The 15,427-nt window shown below is 43.2% G+C and overlaps 1 protein-coding gene across 5 annotated transcripts; it reads right to left on the bottom strand.

The window, feature by feature from the left end:
* Positions 1–2: 2 nt before the first annotated feature.
* On the bottom strand, positions 3–14,122 carry LOC110539018 (lipid droplet assembly factor 1). 5 transcript variants are annotated; one of them, XM_090193975.1, is made up of 6 exons: positions 14,059–14,122; positions 5,807–5,912; positions 5,499–5,667; positions 5,171–5,309; positions 5,009–5,074; positions 3–1,612 (listed from the first exon to the last, which is right to left on the bottom strand). In XM_090193975.1, exons 2-6 carry the CDS (start codon positions 5,900–5,902, stop codon positions 1,573–1,575), a joined length of 510 nt encoding a protein of 169 aa, XP_090050101.1. In that variant the 5' UTR covers positions 5,903–5,912; positions 14,059–14,122; the 3' UTR covers positions 3–1,572. The 5 variants fall into 5 exon arrangements, with proteins under 5 accessions (XP_090050101.1, XP_036794828.1, XP_090050102.1 ...); XM_036938933.2 differs by lacking the exon at positions 14,059–14,122 and adding an exon at positions 6,318–6,770; XM_090193976.1 differs by lacking the exon at positions 14,059–14,122 and adding an exon at positions 6,472–6,564.
* Positions 14,123–15,427: the final 1,305 nt, after the last annotated feature.

The raw sequence follows: 15,427 nt of genomic DNA, 5'->3' as shown, positions 1-15,427 counted from the left end.
ACTTAGAATTACTTGTATTATTTTATTAGAATCCCCATTAACTGTTGTGAAAGCAGCAGCTACTATTCCTGGGGTCCACATTAAACATGACAATACAGAACATTTAACTGCTCAAGGCCAGAACTACAAATCTGGGTCAATCATTACAAATGACGTTTGTACATTAGAAAAATGTCTTACAATATTGAGACACTGGCTTTCTAGAGCAAATCAATTTAGTGCAGTTGAAGTGATTTACTTGTAACATTCCATCAAAGTAACATCTCACCACTAATCTTCAGAGAAAAGGTACATTAAATTGAATACATATAAAAACACTTTTTGATACAAATCAGTCACTATCTCTATTAGTGCATACTTTACATTTCTGGTTCACACAAACTGACATGATCTTAGTAACAGAAACTAGCTCCCACTTTTCAAATGGACCACAGATTTGAAACTTAAAAGACTGACCTGTATTAATCCTATGTGGATCAAAACTAGAGGAACACATTTAATAAAATCTTTGGCAAATGTACAATATGGATTATAGCATACTGCACACATTGTTTCCAGAATACACAGATTGTCAAATACAATGTAGCAGTAACCGGTATATTATTTGCAGTGCTACCTGGTCATCTGCCATGTTCTAAATGGGCTTTGTTTAACAAATCATTTCTACCATTACAGGTTCTTAAACCTCTCCCCATTGCAAATGGACAATAAAAACCAAGGTGCATTCATTGCATGTAACATCTGACAATCAGACTAGCAACCGATAGCAGCTTGAATTTAAACTATGTTTATGTATAAAATATACATCTTTGTACTCTTAACCCTTAGAAAGATCAAGAAAATAGAGATATTAGTACAAATGCTATAATGCAATAAAATAAATCAACAATCAATGTGCCTACATTCAGTCAGGTGAAATTATACAACCTCCAGAATCATATAAAGAAATATTAATACTTGTATCAATGGTGATGATTCCATTGGGCTGTTTGGATAATGGATACTTTTCTAGTTTAAGGCCCAGTCAAAGATTTTTCTGTTTTATAAATATTTCCAGACGATGATGTTGGAATAATACTGTGCAATTGTGAAAATGATGCCCTTTCAGTGCAAGAGCTGTTTGAAAAGACCACCTGAAATTTCAGCCTGCTTTGGTGGGCTGAAAATGTGGCCTGCCTGTTGACATCACCTGGCGGTAAATGAGTTTATAGACTAATAAGAAAGAGAGTTCCAAATGTCTCTGACAATAACAGATATGTTTCAGTTTTTCCCTCTCCACTTAGACCTAAACAATTATTGCTTGAGAACATGCTCTTTGCTAAGAAGCAATTTTTGTTTGTTTTCATTTAAAACAAATCACAGTAAGGTACTTAATTATTAGCCAGAAATGATTTGATATTGAGATAAAAACAGCTGCATTGGGCCTTTAATGAAAAGTCAACCTGAGGTTTTACTCTATCTAGTTCTTGAGTCTAGAGGAACCCCTATCTGCCAGTGAAAGGACTGCAGTGCAGTGATCAGTATACGATTGTGTCTGTAGAAGGCCATCTCCATCACTGACGCTGCAGCTCCTTATACCTTCGGCTTCCCATAGGCTTCTTCATCTTCTTCTCTGACAGATTTTAAAGTAGGGGAGAGAACAAACAACTTGAGTATTACATTAAAGGGACACTTTAAACTTATGAGAAACAACATTGTATGATACTGTTAAAGTACACCTTAGCCAAATACCTTTAAACTAAGTATTTCATAATTCCTGCCATTTAATCCTAGTAAAAATTCCCCGCCTTAAGTCAGTTAGGATCACCACTTTATTTTAAGAATGTGAAATGTCAGAATAATACACTGCTCAAAAAAATAAAGGGAACACTAAAATAACACATCCTAGATCTGAATGAATGAAATATTCTTATTAAATACTTTCTTCTTTACAGAGTTGAATGTGCTGACAACAAAATCACACAAAAATGATCAATGGAAATCTAATTTATCAACCCATGGAGGTCTGGATTTGGAGTCACACTCAAAATTAAAGTGGAAAACCACACTACAGGCTGATCCAACTTTGATGTAATGTCCTTAAAACAAGTCAAAATGAGGCTCAGTAGTGTGTGTGGCCTCCCTACAACGCGAGGGCATGCTCCTGATGAGGTGGCGGATGGTCTCCTGAGGGATCTCCTCCCAGACCTGGACTAAAGCATCCGCCAACTCCTGAACAGTCTGTAGTGCGTTGGCGTTGGTGGATGGAGCGAGACATGATGTCCCAGATGTGCTCAATTGGATTCAGGTCTGGGGAACGGGCGGGCCAGTCCATAGCATCAATGCCTTCCTCTTGCAGGAACTGCTGACACACTCCAGCCACATGAGGTCTAGCATTGTCTTGCATTAGGAGGAACCCAGGGCCAACCGCACCAGCATATGGTCTCACAAGGGGTCTGAGGATCTCATCTCGGTACCTAATGGCAGTCAGGCTACCTCTGGAGAGCACATGGAGGGCTGTTCGGCCCCCCAAAGAAATGCCACCCCACACCATGACTGACCCACCGCCAAACCGGTCATGCTGGAGGATGTTGCAGGCAGCAGAACGTTCTCCACGGCGTCTCCAGACTGTCACATGTGCTCAGTGTGAACCTGCTTTCATCTGTGAAGAGCACAGGGCGCCAGTAGCGAATTTGCCAATCTTGGTGTTCTATGGCAAATGCCAAACGTCCTGCACGGTGTTGGGCTGTAAGCACAACCCCCACCTGTGGACGTCAGGCCCTCATACCACCCTCATGGAGTCTGTTTCTGACCATTTGAGCAAACGCATGCACATTTGTGGCCTGCTTTAGGTCATTTTGCAGGTCTCTGGCAGTGCTCCTCCTTGCCCAAAGGCGGAGGTAGCGGTCCTGCTGCTGGGTTGTTGCCCTCCTACGGCCTCCTCCACGTCTCCTGATGTACTGGCCTGTTTCCTGGTAGCGCCTCCATGCTCTGGACACTACGCTGACAAACACAGCAAACCTTCTTGCCACATCTCGCATTGATGTGCCATCCTGGATGAGCTGCACTACCTGAGCCACTTGTGTGGGTTGTAGACTCCATCTCATGCTACCACTAGAGTGGAAGCACCGCCAGCATTCAAAAGTGACCAAAACATCAGCCAGGAAGCATAGGAACTGAGAAGTGGTCTGTGGTACCACCTGCAGAACCACTCCTTTAATGGGGGTGTCTTGCTAAATGCCTATAATTTCCACCTGTTGTCTATTCCATTTGCACAACAGCATGTGACATTTATTGTCAATCAGTGTTGCTTCCTAAGTGGACAGTTTGATTTCACAGAAGTGTGATTGACTTGGAGTTACATTGTGTTGTTTAAGTGTTCCCTTTATTTTTTTGAGAAGTGTAGTAGAGAGTGATTTATTTCAGCTTTTATTTCTTTCATCACATTCCCATTTGGTCAGAAGTTTACATACACTCAATTTGTATTTGGTAGCATTGCCTTTAAATTGTACAACTTGGGTCAAACGTTTTGGGTAGCCTTCCACAAGCTTCCCACAATAAGTTGGGTGAATTTTGGCCTATTCCTCCTGACAGAGCGGGTGTAACTGAGTCACGTTTGCAGGCCTCCTTGTTCGCACATGCTTTTTCAGTTCCGCCCACAAATTGTCTATGGGATTGAGGTCAGGGCTTTGTGATGGCCACTCCAAGACCCATTTGCGACCAAGCTTTAACTTCCTGACTGATGTCTTGAGATGTTGATTCAATATATCCACATAATTTCCCTTCCTCATGAATCCATCTATTTTGTGAAGTGCACCAGTCACTCCTGCAGCAAAGCACCCCCACAACATGATGCTGCCACCCCCATGCTTCACGGTTGGGATGGTGTTCTTCAGCTTACAAGCCTCCTCTTTTTACTCCAAACATAACAATTGTCATTATGGCCAAACAGTTCTACTTTTGTTTCATCAGACCAGAGGACATTTCTCCAAAAAGTACAATCTTTGTCCCCATGTGCAGTTGCAAACAGTAGTCTGGCTTTTTTATGGCGGTATTGGAGCAGTGGCTTCTTCCTTGCCGAGCGGCCTTTCAGGTTATGTCGATATATGACTCGTTTTACTGTGGATATGGATACTTTTGTACCGGTTTCCTCCAGGATCTTCACATGGTACTTTGCTGTTGTTCTGGGATTGATTTGCACTTTTCGCACCAAAGTACGTTCATCTCTAGGAGACAGAACGCGTCTCCTTCCTGAGCGGTATGACCGCTGCGTGGTCCCATGGTGTTTATACTTACATACTATTGTTTGTACAGATGAACGTGGTACCTTCAGGCGTTTGGAAATTGCTCCCAAGGATGAACCAGACTTGTGGAAGTCTACAATTTATTTTCTGAGGTCTTGGCTGATTTATTTTGATTTTCCCATGATGTCAAGCAATGAGGCACTGAGTTTGAAGGTAGGCCTTGAAATACATGGGGCGGCAGGGTAGCCTAGTGGTTAGAGTGTTGGAAGGTTGCAAGTTCAAACCCCTGAGCTGACAAGGTACAAATCTGTCGTTCTGCCCCTGAACAGGCAGTTAACCCACTGTTCCTAGGCAGTCATTGAAAATAAGAATTTGTTCTTAACTAACTTGCCTAGTTTAAAAAAAGGTAAAATAAAACATCCACAGGTACACCTCAAATTATGTCAACAAGCCTATCAGCTTCTAAAGCCAATTTCCTGGAATTTTCCAAGCTGTTTAAAGGCACAGTCAATTTAGTTTATGTAAACTTCTGATCCACTGGAATTTTTGATACAGTGAATTATAAGTGAAATAATCTGTGTCTGTAAACAATTGTTGGACCAATGACTTGTGTCATGCAAAGTAGATGTCCTAACCGACTTGCCAAAACTATAGTTTGGTAACAAGAAATTTGTGGAGTGTTTGAAAAACAAGTTTTAATGACTCCAACCTAAGTGTATGTAAACTTCCGACTTCAACTGTATATCTAGAAATGAGTTTTTGTTCATCAACCAAGTTGAACACACCCATCTTGTTCCATGACTGTTATATTTGTCGCAGGCTCCAATCTAGTGACTCGGTACCTACTGACACTGGGTGAAAAAGAGAAAGAAAGAGGGAGAAAATGAGAATCTCAAATGAAGGGCCTCTGTGTGTGTGTGTTTACTCCAGGCTGTGTGTTTTGATACCGCTGGCTGTAGTAGAAGTTGAGCACATTGTAAGAGGTAATGTAACAGGCACCAAGGACCAAGGAGACCAGGATGGAGAGGATGGCCAGAGCAGAGAGCACACACAGCAGACTGACCCCTCCTAGGGATAGCAGAAACACTGGAGGGAGAGGGAGGAGGTAGGAATAATAAGGAAAAACATGAGTAAAAAAGGGTTTCAGTATTAGCCACCATCATTGTCCCTGATAGACAGGCATTCAGATTAGTTGTTATACTACACAGCTGGGAAGAGTGTATTGTCACTGTAGTAGTGGACAGTAGGTATTGTATAGATAGTATAGGGACTTACCCTCCAATAAAACGAAACCCACAGTGGCACCAATGAATGTAACAGTGGCAAAGGTCAGGAAAATCCCAATGGGTACAGTGGCCATGGAGCCAAATACCAACACAGCCAGGGCTAAGAATGGGTGGCCATTGAGGTACTGCCCCATTGATGTGTTCATCAGCGCTGCCACCTATTGAGGAGAGAGAGAAGGGTCATGAACATGCTTCACATTACCTTTTGTCCTATTAAGAAGTAATACATGTGTTACTGTTAGACCAAGAGCTTTTAACAGTGTTGCTAAAGAGGATACATGGTGCACTGTTTGTTACCTTGGGGTCTTTGTAAAGGCTGTCCATCATGCTACTCAAACTGTCTCGAAGCTGCAGTAGCCCTTTGGGGATTGTTGTCACATTGTTGCACTGCATTGTTAGGTTTCTATCATGCACAGAAGAATTGGAAGAAGAGGATAAGGGGAGGAGGGGGTGAGGGATACATTTACAAATAAATAAATGTCGCTATGTCACATAGTTTAGCCACCTCTCATGGAGACACACATATGAATACCGAGTATCTAGCTAGCTCACTTATAAGTCTATTTCAGCAAAGCGCCTTGATGACACATCAGCTAGCGTTAGTAGTAACAGTTAGCTGGGTTTCTTGGTTTGTTTACTTTCACTAACGTTAGCCTAGCTGAATAGCTAAAGCTATTTCCAACGACTTGCTAGCTAAAAAAGCGAGCAACACATTGAGTTACTCCTCAATTCCACACAATTTTAATTTTAACACAGTTAATCGTGTAGTTTGCTACTAATCCAAACGTTTTGCAAAACTGTTCGTTACCTTCTTCTTCTATAATATTATGGCGGTCCGCAAACAAACGTTATCGTTGAATGCCGCCACTTACTGTACTGGAGTGTCTACGGACAAAAGAACCAAACATTAAGAACAAATAAACCCTCCTATCTAATCCTTTACTACTCTGTTCGTTATCTACCGGTCAGGAAGTGTGCCGACTGGTTTGAAGCTGTGTGTGAACTATCGCGAGGTTAACAAAAAGGTGTAAAATGCAAAGAACAAAAATTACTAGGACTGAAAAGCATGTGTGACTGATACATATAAATAGAACTAATAGAACAAACAACACATTCAATAAGTTTGCATCCAAATGATATACCCTTCTCCCCAAGTGCACATAGTGAGGAATAGGCAGTGGTCAGTCTAAAAAAATACAACAACAAAAAATCTTATACAAAGGACAACAGACAGAATCAAGGCTTGGACTGGCAACCCTGCAGTCTTGAGGCAAATACTACATCCCTTTCTTCACAGATAAAATCACATAACTGTTGATGAGAACTGCACCTGTTTCTGGGAAATCATATGATACTGTAATACGAAAGTAAAATATCTAAATTATGTAAGAGCCCAGGCAGCCAATAGATAACAATATGGAAGATCTCTATGCTGAGTGTGTTCACTGTGTGTGATATATCCCCTTCAGTGAGAGTGAGGGTAGTCTGGACACAAAAATAATTGGAATTAATTTTTTAAATAAATAAATACAATATAAATATAGGACAAAACACACATCACAACAAGAGAGACCCAACACTACATAAAGAGAGACCTAAGACAACAACATAACAAGGCAGCAAAACATGACAACACAGCATGGTAGCAACACAACATGACAACAACATGGTAGCAACACAACATGATAGCAGCACAAAAACAAAGTACAAATATTATTGGGCAAAGTCAACAGCACAAAGGTCAAGAAGGTAGAGTCAACAAGACATCATACAAAGCATCCGCAACTGTCTGTAAGAGTGTCAAAGATTGAGGCTTTGAATGAAGATATTGAGATAAAACTGTCAAGTTTGAGTGTTTGTTGCAGCTCTTCCCAGTCGCTAGCTGCAGAGAACTGAAAAGAGGAGCGATCCAGGGAAGTGTGTGCTTTGGGGATGTTTAACAGAATGTGACTGGCAGAATGGGTGTTGTATGTGGAGAATAAGGGCTGCAGTAGATATCTCAGATAGGGAGGAGTGAGGCCTAAGAGGGTTTTATAAATAAGCATCAACCAGTGGGTCTTTGCGATGGGTATACAGAGATGACCAGTTTACAGAGGAGTATAGAGTGCAGTGATGTGTCCTATAAGGAGCATTGGTGGCAAATCTGATGGCCGAATGGTAAAGAACATCTAGCCGCTCGAGAGCACCCTTACCTGCCGATCTATAAATTATGTCTCCGTAATTTAGCATGGGTAGGATGGTCATCTGAATAGTTTGGCAGCTGGGGTGAAAGAGGAGTGATTACGATAGAGGAAACCAAGTCTAGATTTAAATTTAGCCTGCAGCTTTGATATGTGCTGAGAGAAGGACAGTGCACCGTCTAGCCATACTCCCAAGTACTTGTATGAGGTGACTACCTCTAAACCCTCAGAGGTAGTAATAACACCTGTGGGAAGAGGGGCATTCTTCTTACCAAACCACATGACCTTTGTTTTGGAGGTGTTCAGAACAAGGTTAAGGGAAGAGAAAGCTTGTTGGTCACTAAGACATCTTTGTCGTAGAGCATTTAACACAACACCTGGGGAGGGGCCAGCTGAGTATAAGACTGTCTCATCTGCATATAAATGGATGAGAGAGTTTCCTACTGCCTGAGGTATGTTGGTTGATGTAATTTGAGAAGAGCGTGGGGCCTATATTTGAGTCTTGGGGTACTCCCTTGGTGACAGGCAGTGGCTGAGACAACATATTTTCAGACTTTATACACTGTACTCATGAGCGAGGTAGTTAGCAAAGCAGGACAAAGACCTCTCAGAGACAGCAATACTCCTTAGCCGGCCCACAAGAATAGAATGGTCTACCGTGTCAAAGTCAATAAAAATAGCAGCACAATATTGCTTAGAATCAAGGGCAAATGGTGACATCATTGAGGACCTTTAAGGTTGCAGTGACACATCCATAACCTGAGCGGAAACCAGATTGCATACCCGAGAGAATACTATAGACATCAAGAAAGCCAGTCAGTTGATTATTGACAAGTTTTTCCAACATTTTTGATAAACAGGGAAAAATAGAAATAGGCCTATAACAGTTAGGATCAGCTTGATCTTCACCTTTAAATAAAGGACACCAGACTGATACCTATCAGGATTATTTGTGAGGATAACATCGAGGAGAGTAGCCTTTTCTGGGTGTTTGGAGTCATACCTTGTGGGATTGGTGATAATCGGATAAATTTTAAGGGAGTCCCATTGCTTTGAGACTTGGTCAGGTTGTTTAAGCACGTCCCAGTTTAGATCACCTAGCAGGACAAAATCAGACTTGGTGTAAGGGGCCAGGAGAGAGCTTAGGGCAGATAGGGTACAGGCCGGTGCTAAATTTTTGTAAAAAATGTTTTACCTTTATTTAACTAGGCAAGTCAGTTAAGAACAAATTCTTATTTTCAATGACGGCCTATGAACAGTGGGTTAACTGCCTGTTCAGGGGCAGAACGACAGATTTGTACCTTGTCAGCTCAGGATTTTGAGCTTGCAACCTTCCTGTCACTGATGTAGGACGATACCACCCAACAACGGTCAACAAAAAGCTATTTTAAAGTTTAATGCTTAAAACCAGCAAATCAAATTGTTTGGGGATAGACTTGGTAGAGACAACCGAGCACTGAAGGTGATCCTTGGTAAAGATTTCCACTCCCCCACCTTTGGAAGATCTGTCTTGCCGAAAAGCCTTATAACCAGAAAGGTTAACATCAGTGTTCAAAACACTCTTCCTTAACCACATCTCAGTAATGACCAACACATCTGGATTGATCAGGTAAGATGAATACAAAGCCGACGAGAGGTTAGAATAGGATGGGAGGCCAAAAGTCTGTGTAACCAATACAGAGTCAGAGTCCCGAGTGTTGGAACAAACATAGTCTGTCCCACAGTTTGATAAAGAAAGTTTGTAGTCAACAAAGTACGCAGGAGTCATGAGGCAAATAGAACAATGCACAATATTAAAAAATATATATATAACGACTTGGGGCTAGCCATTCTAAGGTCAGAGTCACTCGCACCAACAGTGCGTGTGTGGTGGAGGCGAGCGAAAGCTTGGGAGAGAGGGGTGAATGTGGTGGAGGTACCTGTACCAGACAGGGGGAGACAGACCAGGGAGAGAGGGGAGTGTGGTGGGGGTACCTGTACCAGACAGAGGGAGACAGGCCAGGGAGAGAGGGGTGAATGTGGTGGAGGTACCTGTACCAGACAGGGGGAGAGAGGCCAGGGAGAGAGGGGTGAATGTGATGGAGGTACCTGTACCAGACAGGGGGAGACAGGCCAGGGAGAGAGGGGTGAATGTGGTGGAGGTACCTGTACCAGACAGGGGGAGACAGGCCAGGGAGAGAGGGGTGAATGTGGTGGAGGTACCTGTACCAGACAGGGGGAGACAGGCCAGGGAGAGAGGGGTGAATGTGGTGGAGGTACCTGTACCAGACAGGGGGAGACAGGCCAGGGCAGACGGTGAACAGATCGCCAGGTGGAATCCAAGCAGCAGTGCAGCAGGCAACAGGAGTAGGTGTCACACCACCTTGGGAGAAGCCTTTATTTCTGGAGGCAGATTCCTTGTAGAAAATGCCAGTGAATGGTCTTTGAACAGCAGGAGGGGGCTTCAGAGGACGCTTCAAAGACTCCTGGCACTGGTTGGACCAAAAGCCCTTTTACTTCACACCTTAGTGCTAATTGTATTTGTATCTGGTCTGTCCTTTCAAGCCTGGGAGCTCAGTTCCAGGTTGGAATGGTGTCCTCAGGTCTCTGCTGTTTGCTTGCTAGAGCACCCTCTGTGTAGCTTGAAAAAAGAAAACCTTGGAAGCAGTAATCTCTACAGTTAATTGTGGTCAAAATCTGGAGCGAAGGCCATGCTGCGGAGAGGAGCATCCTGCATATGTACCTGCCAAAAAATCCAAGTTCATCTAACTCCAAGTCTATCCTTTTGTAAAAAACATGTTGAAAGATGTGAGAACTCACATTAAGCTGTGTCTCTCTCTGAGTGGGGCGTGTCCTCTACAATTCTACAAATCCATACCCACACATGCAGTCAGGCCCTAGGCTTTTGGGGGCCCTAAGCCCAAAATTTTGACTTTTTAACGTTCATTTCCTGCAATCTTAGAGATTGACGAGAGTCGTAGAGAAAATATTTCAGTTTTAAAGCAAGTTTGATGCGTTTCTACACATTTTTCCATGTGGCTGAGGGAGCATTTTGCAGTTTTACAGGTAATGCCTTGCAATTCTACACATTTTGCCATAGGGTGCAGAGAAATGTTTGCCGTTTTTAGGCAAATTTCCTGAAATTCTACATATTTTTGCCTTGACTTATGGTATGTTGGTATGATATCTGAGTGATTGTTACTTACCAGAGCTGGCTAGGCTAACTTGCTGACATGAGCTAATTGAGTGACTGTCAGTGACCCCAACTGAATTCCTAATATTTGGAAAGTGATCTGCGGGCTGTGCCGCCTTTTACCGAATTCCTTGCATAGAGCATTACCTTTGGCCAAGGGTGTGCTGGTATATGCAATCTCAGTGGTACATTTCCTGCTATCACAAAGAACAACGGGCAGTGCGTGTTTTTGTGCGATGCGAAAGATCTATGCTGGCTAGACCGTATCTCTCCCAGTCTTGGTTCACCACCTGGGGATGAAGCCTCCAATCCCTGTATAGGGGATTCCCTCTGGACAACAAGTTCGCTCTCACATGCAATACGCCTGGGACATGACTCACGTGTGGTGAAAGTAGTTGTGCCCTGTTCCACAAAATAATCTTGACAGCTATTCTGTGTAGATGCAGAGAGTGAGTGCCACCCTGGCAGTTGATGTATGCCACCACAGTCGTATTCTCTGTCCCAACAAGGTCTAACAGTCTCACTGCAGAATTAGACATTCATCCACGTTCTCCAAATGTCAAATTTCAAAGTTGTTCCGAATGTAACATTTTAACGTTTTTTAGTTAGTCCTGCTGCTCTGTATCGTTCCATGTCTCCAAACATCAAATTTTGAAGCTAAGGATTAAATTTAGGCATTCATAACGAATGGTTAGCGGAAGGGTTAAGGTTTGGGATAGGGTTAAAACCCAAAATAAAAAAACAACTGGGATCAGACACATAACCTTCTGATCCAGAGTTGCAGTCATTCCAATGGGTAAGGGTTAAGGTTAGGGATACGGTTGAACAGGGAGAGGCACTGTTGGAACAATATTATGTGGCCGTCCGATAGCGTAGCCCGGTAAGAGAGAGAACCCATTATTCTATTCTCTGTGTGGGCATCAAACAGCTCTTTTTCTGTTTGATCTTGAACCATAACTCGTTGAGGTGGATTACAAGGGAAGCCGTGTTTCGTACCGCTTACTTGGGTGCTATATACACACTTGCTGAATGTACGGGAAGCTCGGGCTAGCCCGAAGGGAACAGTAAGGTATTCATAGGCTGTGCCTTCAAAGGCGAACCTGAAAAACTTCCAGTGTGCTGGCAGAATATTTATGTGAAAAGAAGCATCCTGAGGTCGACTGAAGTGAACCAGTTGCCTCGACAAATAGAGAAAGACAGCATATTGATAGTAAGCATATGGAACGTGAACTTCCTCAGGAAGCTATTAAGGAACCAACCGTATGTCCAAAAGGGACCAGGAAGTACCGGGAGTAAAAGCCTAGATGGCTCTCTGCCACTGGTATTACTCTACCCCTTTGATTAATAGAGAGGAAATGACGCAATTATGCAGTCTGAGTCACCATTTGCTATTGAAACCAGAACTCTGTTGATAACAGGTGGCTTCATAGAGAACTGAAGTCTGTACCCCTTTATGACTATGTACAAGACCCAGGGCTGGAATGCCAGTTCCCTGCTCTTGCGGTTAGTCGCCTACAAGTCTGATGACTCTGGCAAACCAGTGTCATATTTTTGCTCTGTACCCTAGGCAAGATGCCTGGATGCAACATACTTTTGTATTACAAAGCACAGTGTTAAAACACTGGGATTTGGGGACAGTGCTTGGTGGCAACTGGCAATTTGTCTTCCTGCCTCGATTGCTTGTGAAAGCGCTGATGAGAGAGCTATGGCACTGGTGGTGAGACCCCCCCATCTTCCCTGTGAGCGGATGCATAGAGATTAGCTGCTCTATATGAGCGGCAGGGTTTTAAAAGTGCGTACGTGGCGAGAGTCTGTGCTCCAGCCGAGAGGAGGCAGGCCAGGACAAGGAGTGAACTGTTGGATGCTCCTCAGAAGCCACTTCTTTCACCCTAAGGGACTCAGGCTGCAGGACACTGATGTGGTAGCAACGAAGGACCGCTTCCCCTACTGTCAGCCTCTGTTTGGAGAGCCAAACTGTGGGTTAGCTGCCTGCTGCATTTCTGGGGGTTTTGAGTTACGCAAAACCCTGAAGCCCTGGCTTGTGGAAGGGGAGACCGGGTTACCACAGTACCCAGGTCTACTGGGCAAGCAGAAGTTGAAGGCTTCACCTTCATTCTTGCCGAGTTTGCACTTCTGCTGCATGGCAGCAACAGTTCATTCGGTACTATGGGAACATCAAGGAAATCTGCCTCTTCTTTGTACGAGAGGTTGGACAAGTTGAACCACAAGGCTCTCTCCCCCGCGCGCCATAAGACTCATGGTGCACCCACAGCCTCTGGAGGCTTGGAAGTTGAGATCTGCAATGACGCAGATCTTGTCCCATTGGCCCTGGTTGGCTGTGCCTTTGACTTAGAGAATGCTCATCTCTTGTAACAAATCGACCTGGTAAGCCAACAGTAGAGACGTTACGTTCAACGCCGGAACTGAACATGCCACAGACACGTATACTTTTTGGAATATGTAGGCGGTGAAGCACTCCATCTTCCCAGGGAGATCAGTGCTGTTCATAGTTTCCTCCCATTGAACCAGTCCCTCTTGGCGCTGCCACCCCCCATGGGTGCAGGCCATGTATTTGTCATCGGGTGCTGATGTGCGCTGAGGGAGGAAGAGGACCTCGAGCCAATGGTCTTGAATCTCCTTTTCCTCCTCTCCCTACTTTCACTTCTCGTCCTCCTTGCTGTTTCATCTTGATACAGCAAATCGAGGACCCCGTATTCCATAAGGCTATGGTATGTGGGGTAGCCTCAAGACAAGTCTTGTTTGGGGGCTGCTCTGCACACTCGCCAATGGAGGGAGTTTGCAGGCAGTGCCCTACAATGTACACAGTACTTGTATTAGTAAGCAAGTAAATCCAAGACACTCAATTTAGAATGTATGTTACGTTTCGTATGGTATGGTATGTATTAATTTGTGGCTGTCCATCACGCCTTTTGTATGATATGTTAGGAATTTGCAAAACATACAATATGTTATGAATTTGCTAAATTTACAATATTTTACAAAATCTGCAAAACTTATGTTATGTTATGAATTCTAGCTAGGTGGCTAGGATAATAATGTTAGCTAGCTGGTTAACGTTAGCTAGTCAGCTAGCCTGCTAAATAGCGACTTTCGTAACTTTGTCTATATATTAACTAACATATTCCTCTCAACTGTACATTTTTTGCATGATTCGTTATGACGTTTTAATTACTTACATTTGCTTCCATCCTAGTATTTTTGTCAGCCATCTTTGCTGAAGAATGTCTCCAGCCTAGGGTCGCATACCGTCAAATTAGTCATGGGAACCACTCGATATGATTGGTCATCGCCCAGTGGTCGTCGAAGGTGATTTGCATCAAGTTGGGAAATGTTTAACTTTTTACACCCTCCCACGCCACATTTATGCCACCCAACGGTCCCCCACCCTCTCCGCTTCCCAAGGCTTTTCTTCCATTGAAAATAAATGGGAAGCGGTGTTTCACCGCATGGCACCACATGCTAGTGTACACGGCGGGGCAAAAGAGCTTTCATTGTCTGCTTATATACCTCCTTTATTTATCCTACAGTTCTGACTTGGTGTACAGGGAGAATACTGTAAGAACGGCCCATGTTCTGAATTCTGTCCTGTACATTTCAAAGTCTTAGCTTGCTCATTCATGTCTTAATTGAAATTACGTATTGCCTCTTATCCGCTCTTCATTCCCTTATACCATAGTTTGTACATCTCAATTTTCAGTAGAAACCACATTAGTTTAAGCAAGTCAGCCATATCCGCTATGTTTCTTAAAAAGGCAGTAAATGAGGTTGAATATCTGTTTCATTGCCAGACAAGACTCCCCTGATAGCCAGGTGTAGCTGTGGTAAGGATTAACTCCATGGTCCTGAAAAGAAAGCTCTGCTGTTGGAACATCTTTATATAGGCCCTAAAAGTTTGTGGGCACTATTTGTCACTGTTATAGTGCAGTTAATGTATTGTTTAATGTTGTGTAGTGGCTTTGCTGGCACACATCTAAAACATTCTTTGGGAGTTTGCCCCACCACGATTTACATGTTAAAATCACCACTGAGAACAGGGTTTCCCAAACTCAGTACTGGAGCACTACACAGCTGATTAAAATAATCAACTCATCATTGTTATTTATTTTATTTCACCTTTATTTAACCAGGTAGGCCAGTTGAGAACAAATTCTCATTTACAACTGCGACCTGGCCAAGATAAAGCAAAGCAGTGCGACACAAACAACACAGAGTTACACATGGGATAAACAAACGTTCAGTCAAAAACACAATAGAAAACTCTATATACAGTGTGTGCAAATGTAAGTAAGATTAGTAAATAGGGCTTAGTGGTGAAATAATTACAATTTAGCAATTAGACACTGGAGTGATGGATGTGCAGAAGATGACTGTGCAAGTAGGGATACTGGGGTGCAAAGGAGAAAAAATAATATTATGAGGATGAGGTAATTGGGTTTGCTATTTACAGATGGGCTATGTACAGGTACAATGATCGGTCAGCTGCTCTGACAGCTGATGCTTAAAGTTAGTGAGGGAGATATAAGACTCCAGCTTCAGTGATTTTTG

The sequence above is a fragment of the Oncorhynchus mykiss genome, chromosome 12, assembly GCF_057628025.1.
Source record: "Oncorhynchus mykiss isolate SJ-2025 chromosome 12, ASM5762802v1, whole genome shotgun sequence".
Lineage (NCBI taxonomy): Eukaryota > Metazoa > Chordata > Actinopteri > Salmoniformes > Salmonidae > Oncorhynchus > Oncorhynchus mykiss.
The sequence above is the reverse complement of the archived record's forward strand: the minus strand, read 5'-3'. Positions and strand labels throughout refer to the sequence as shown.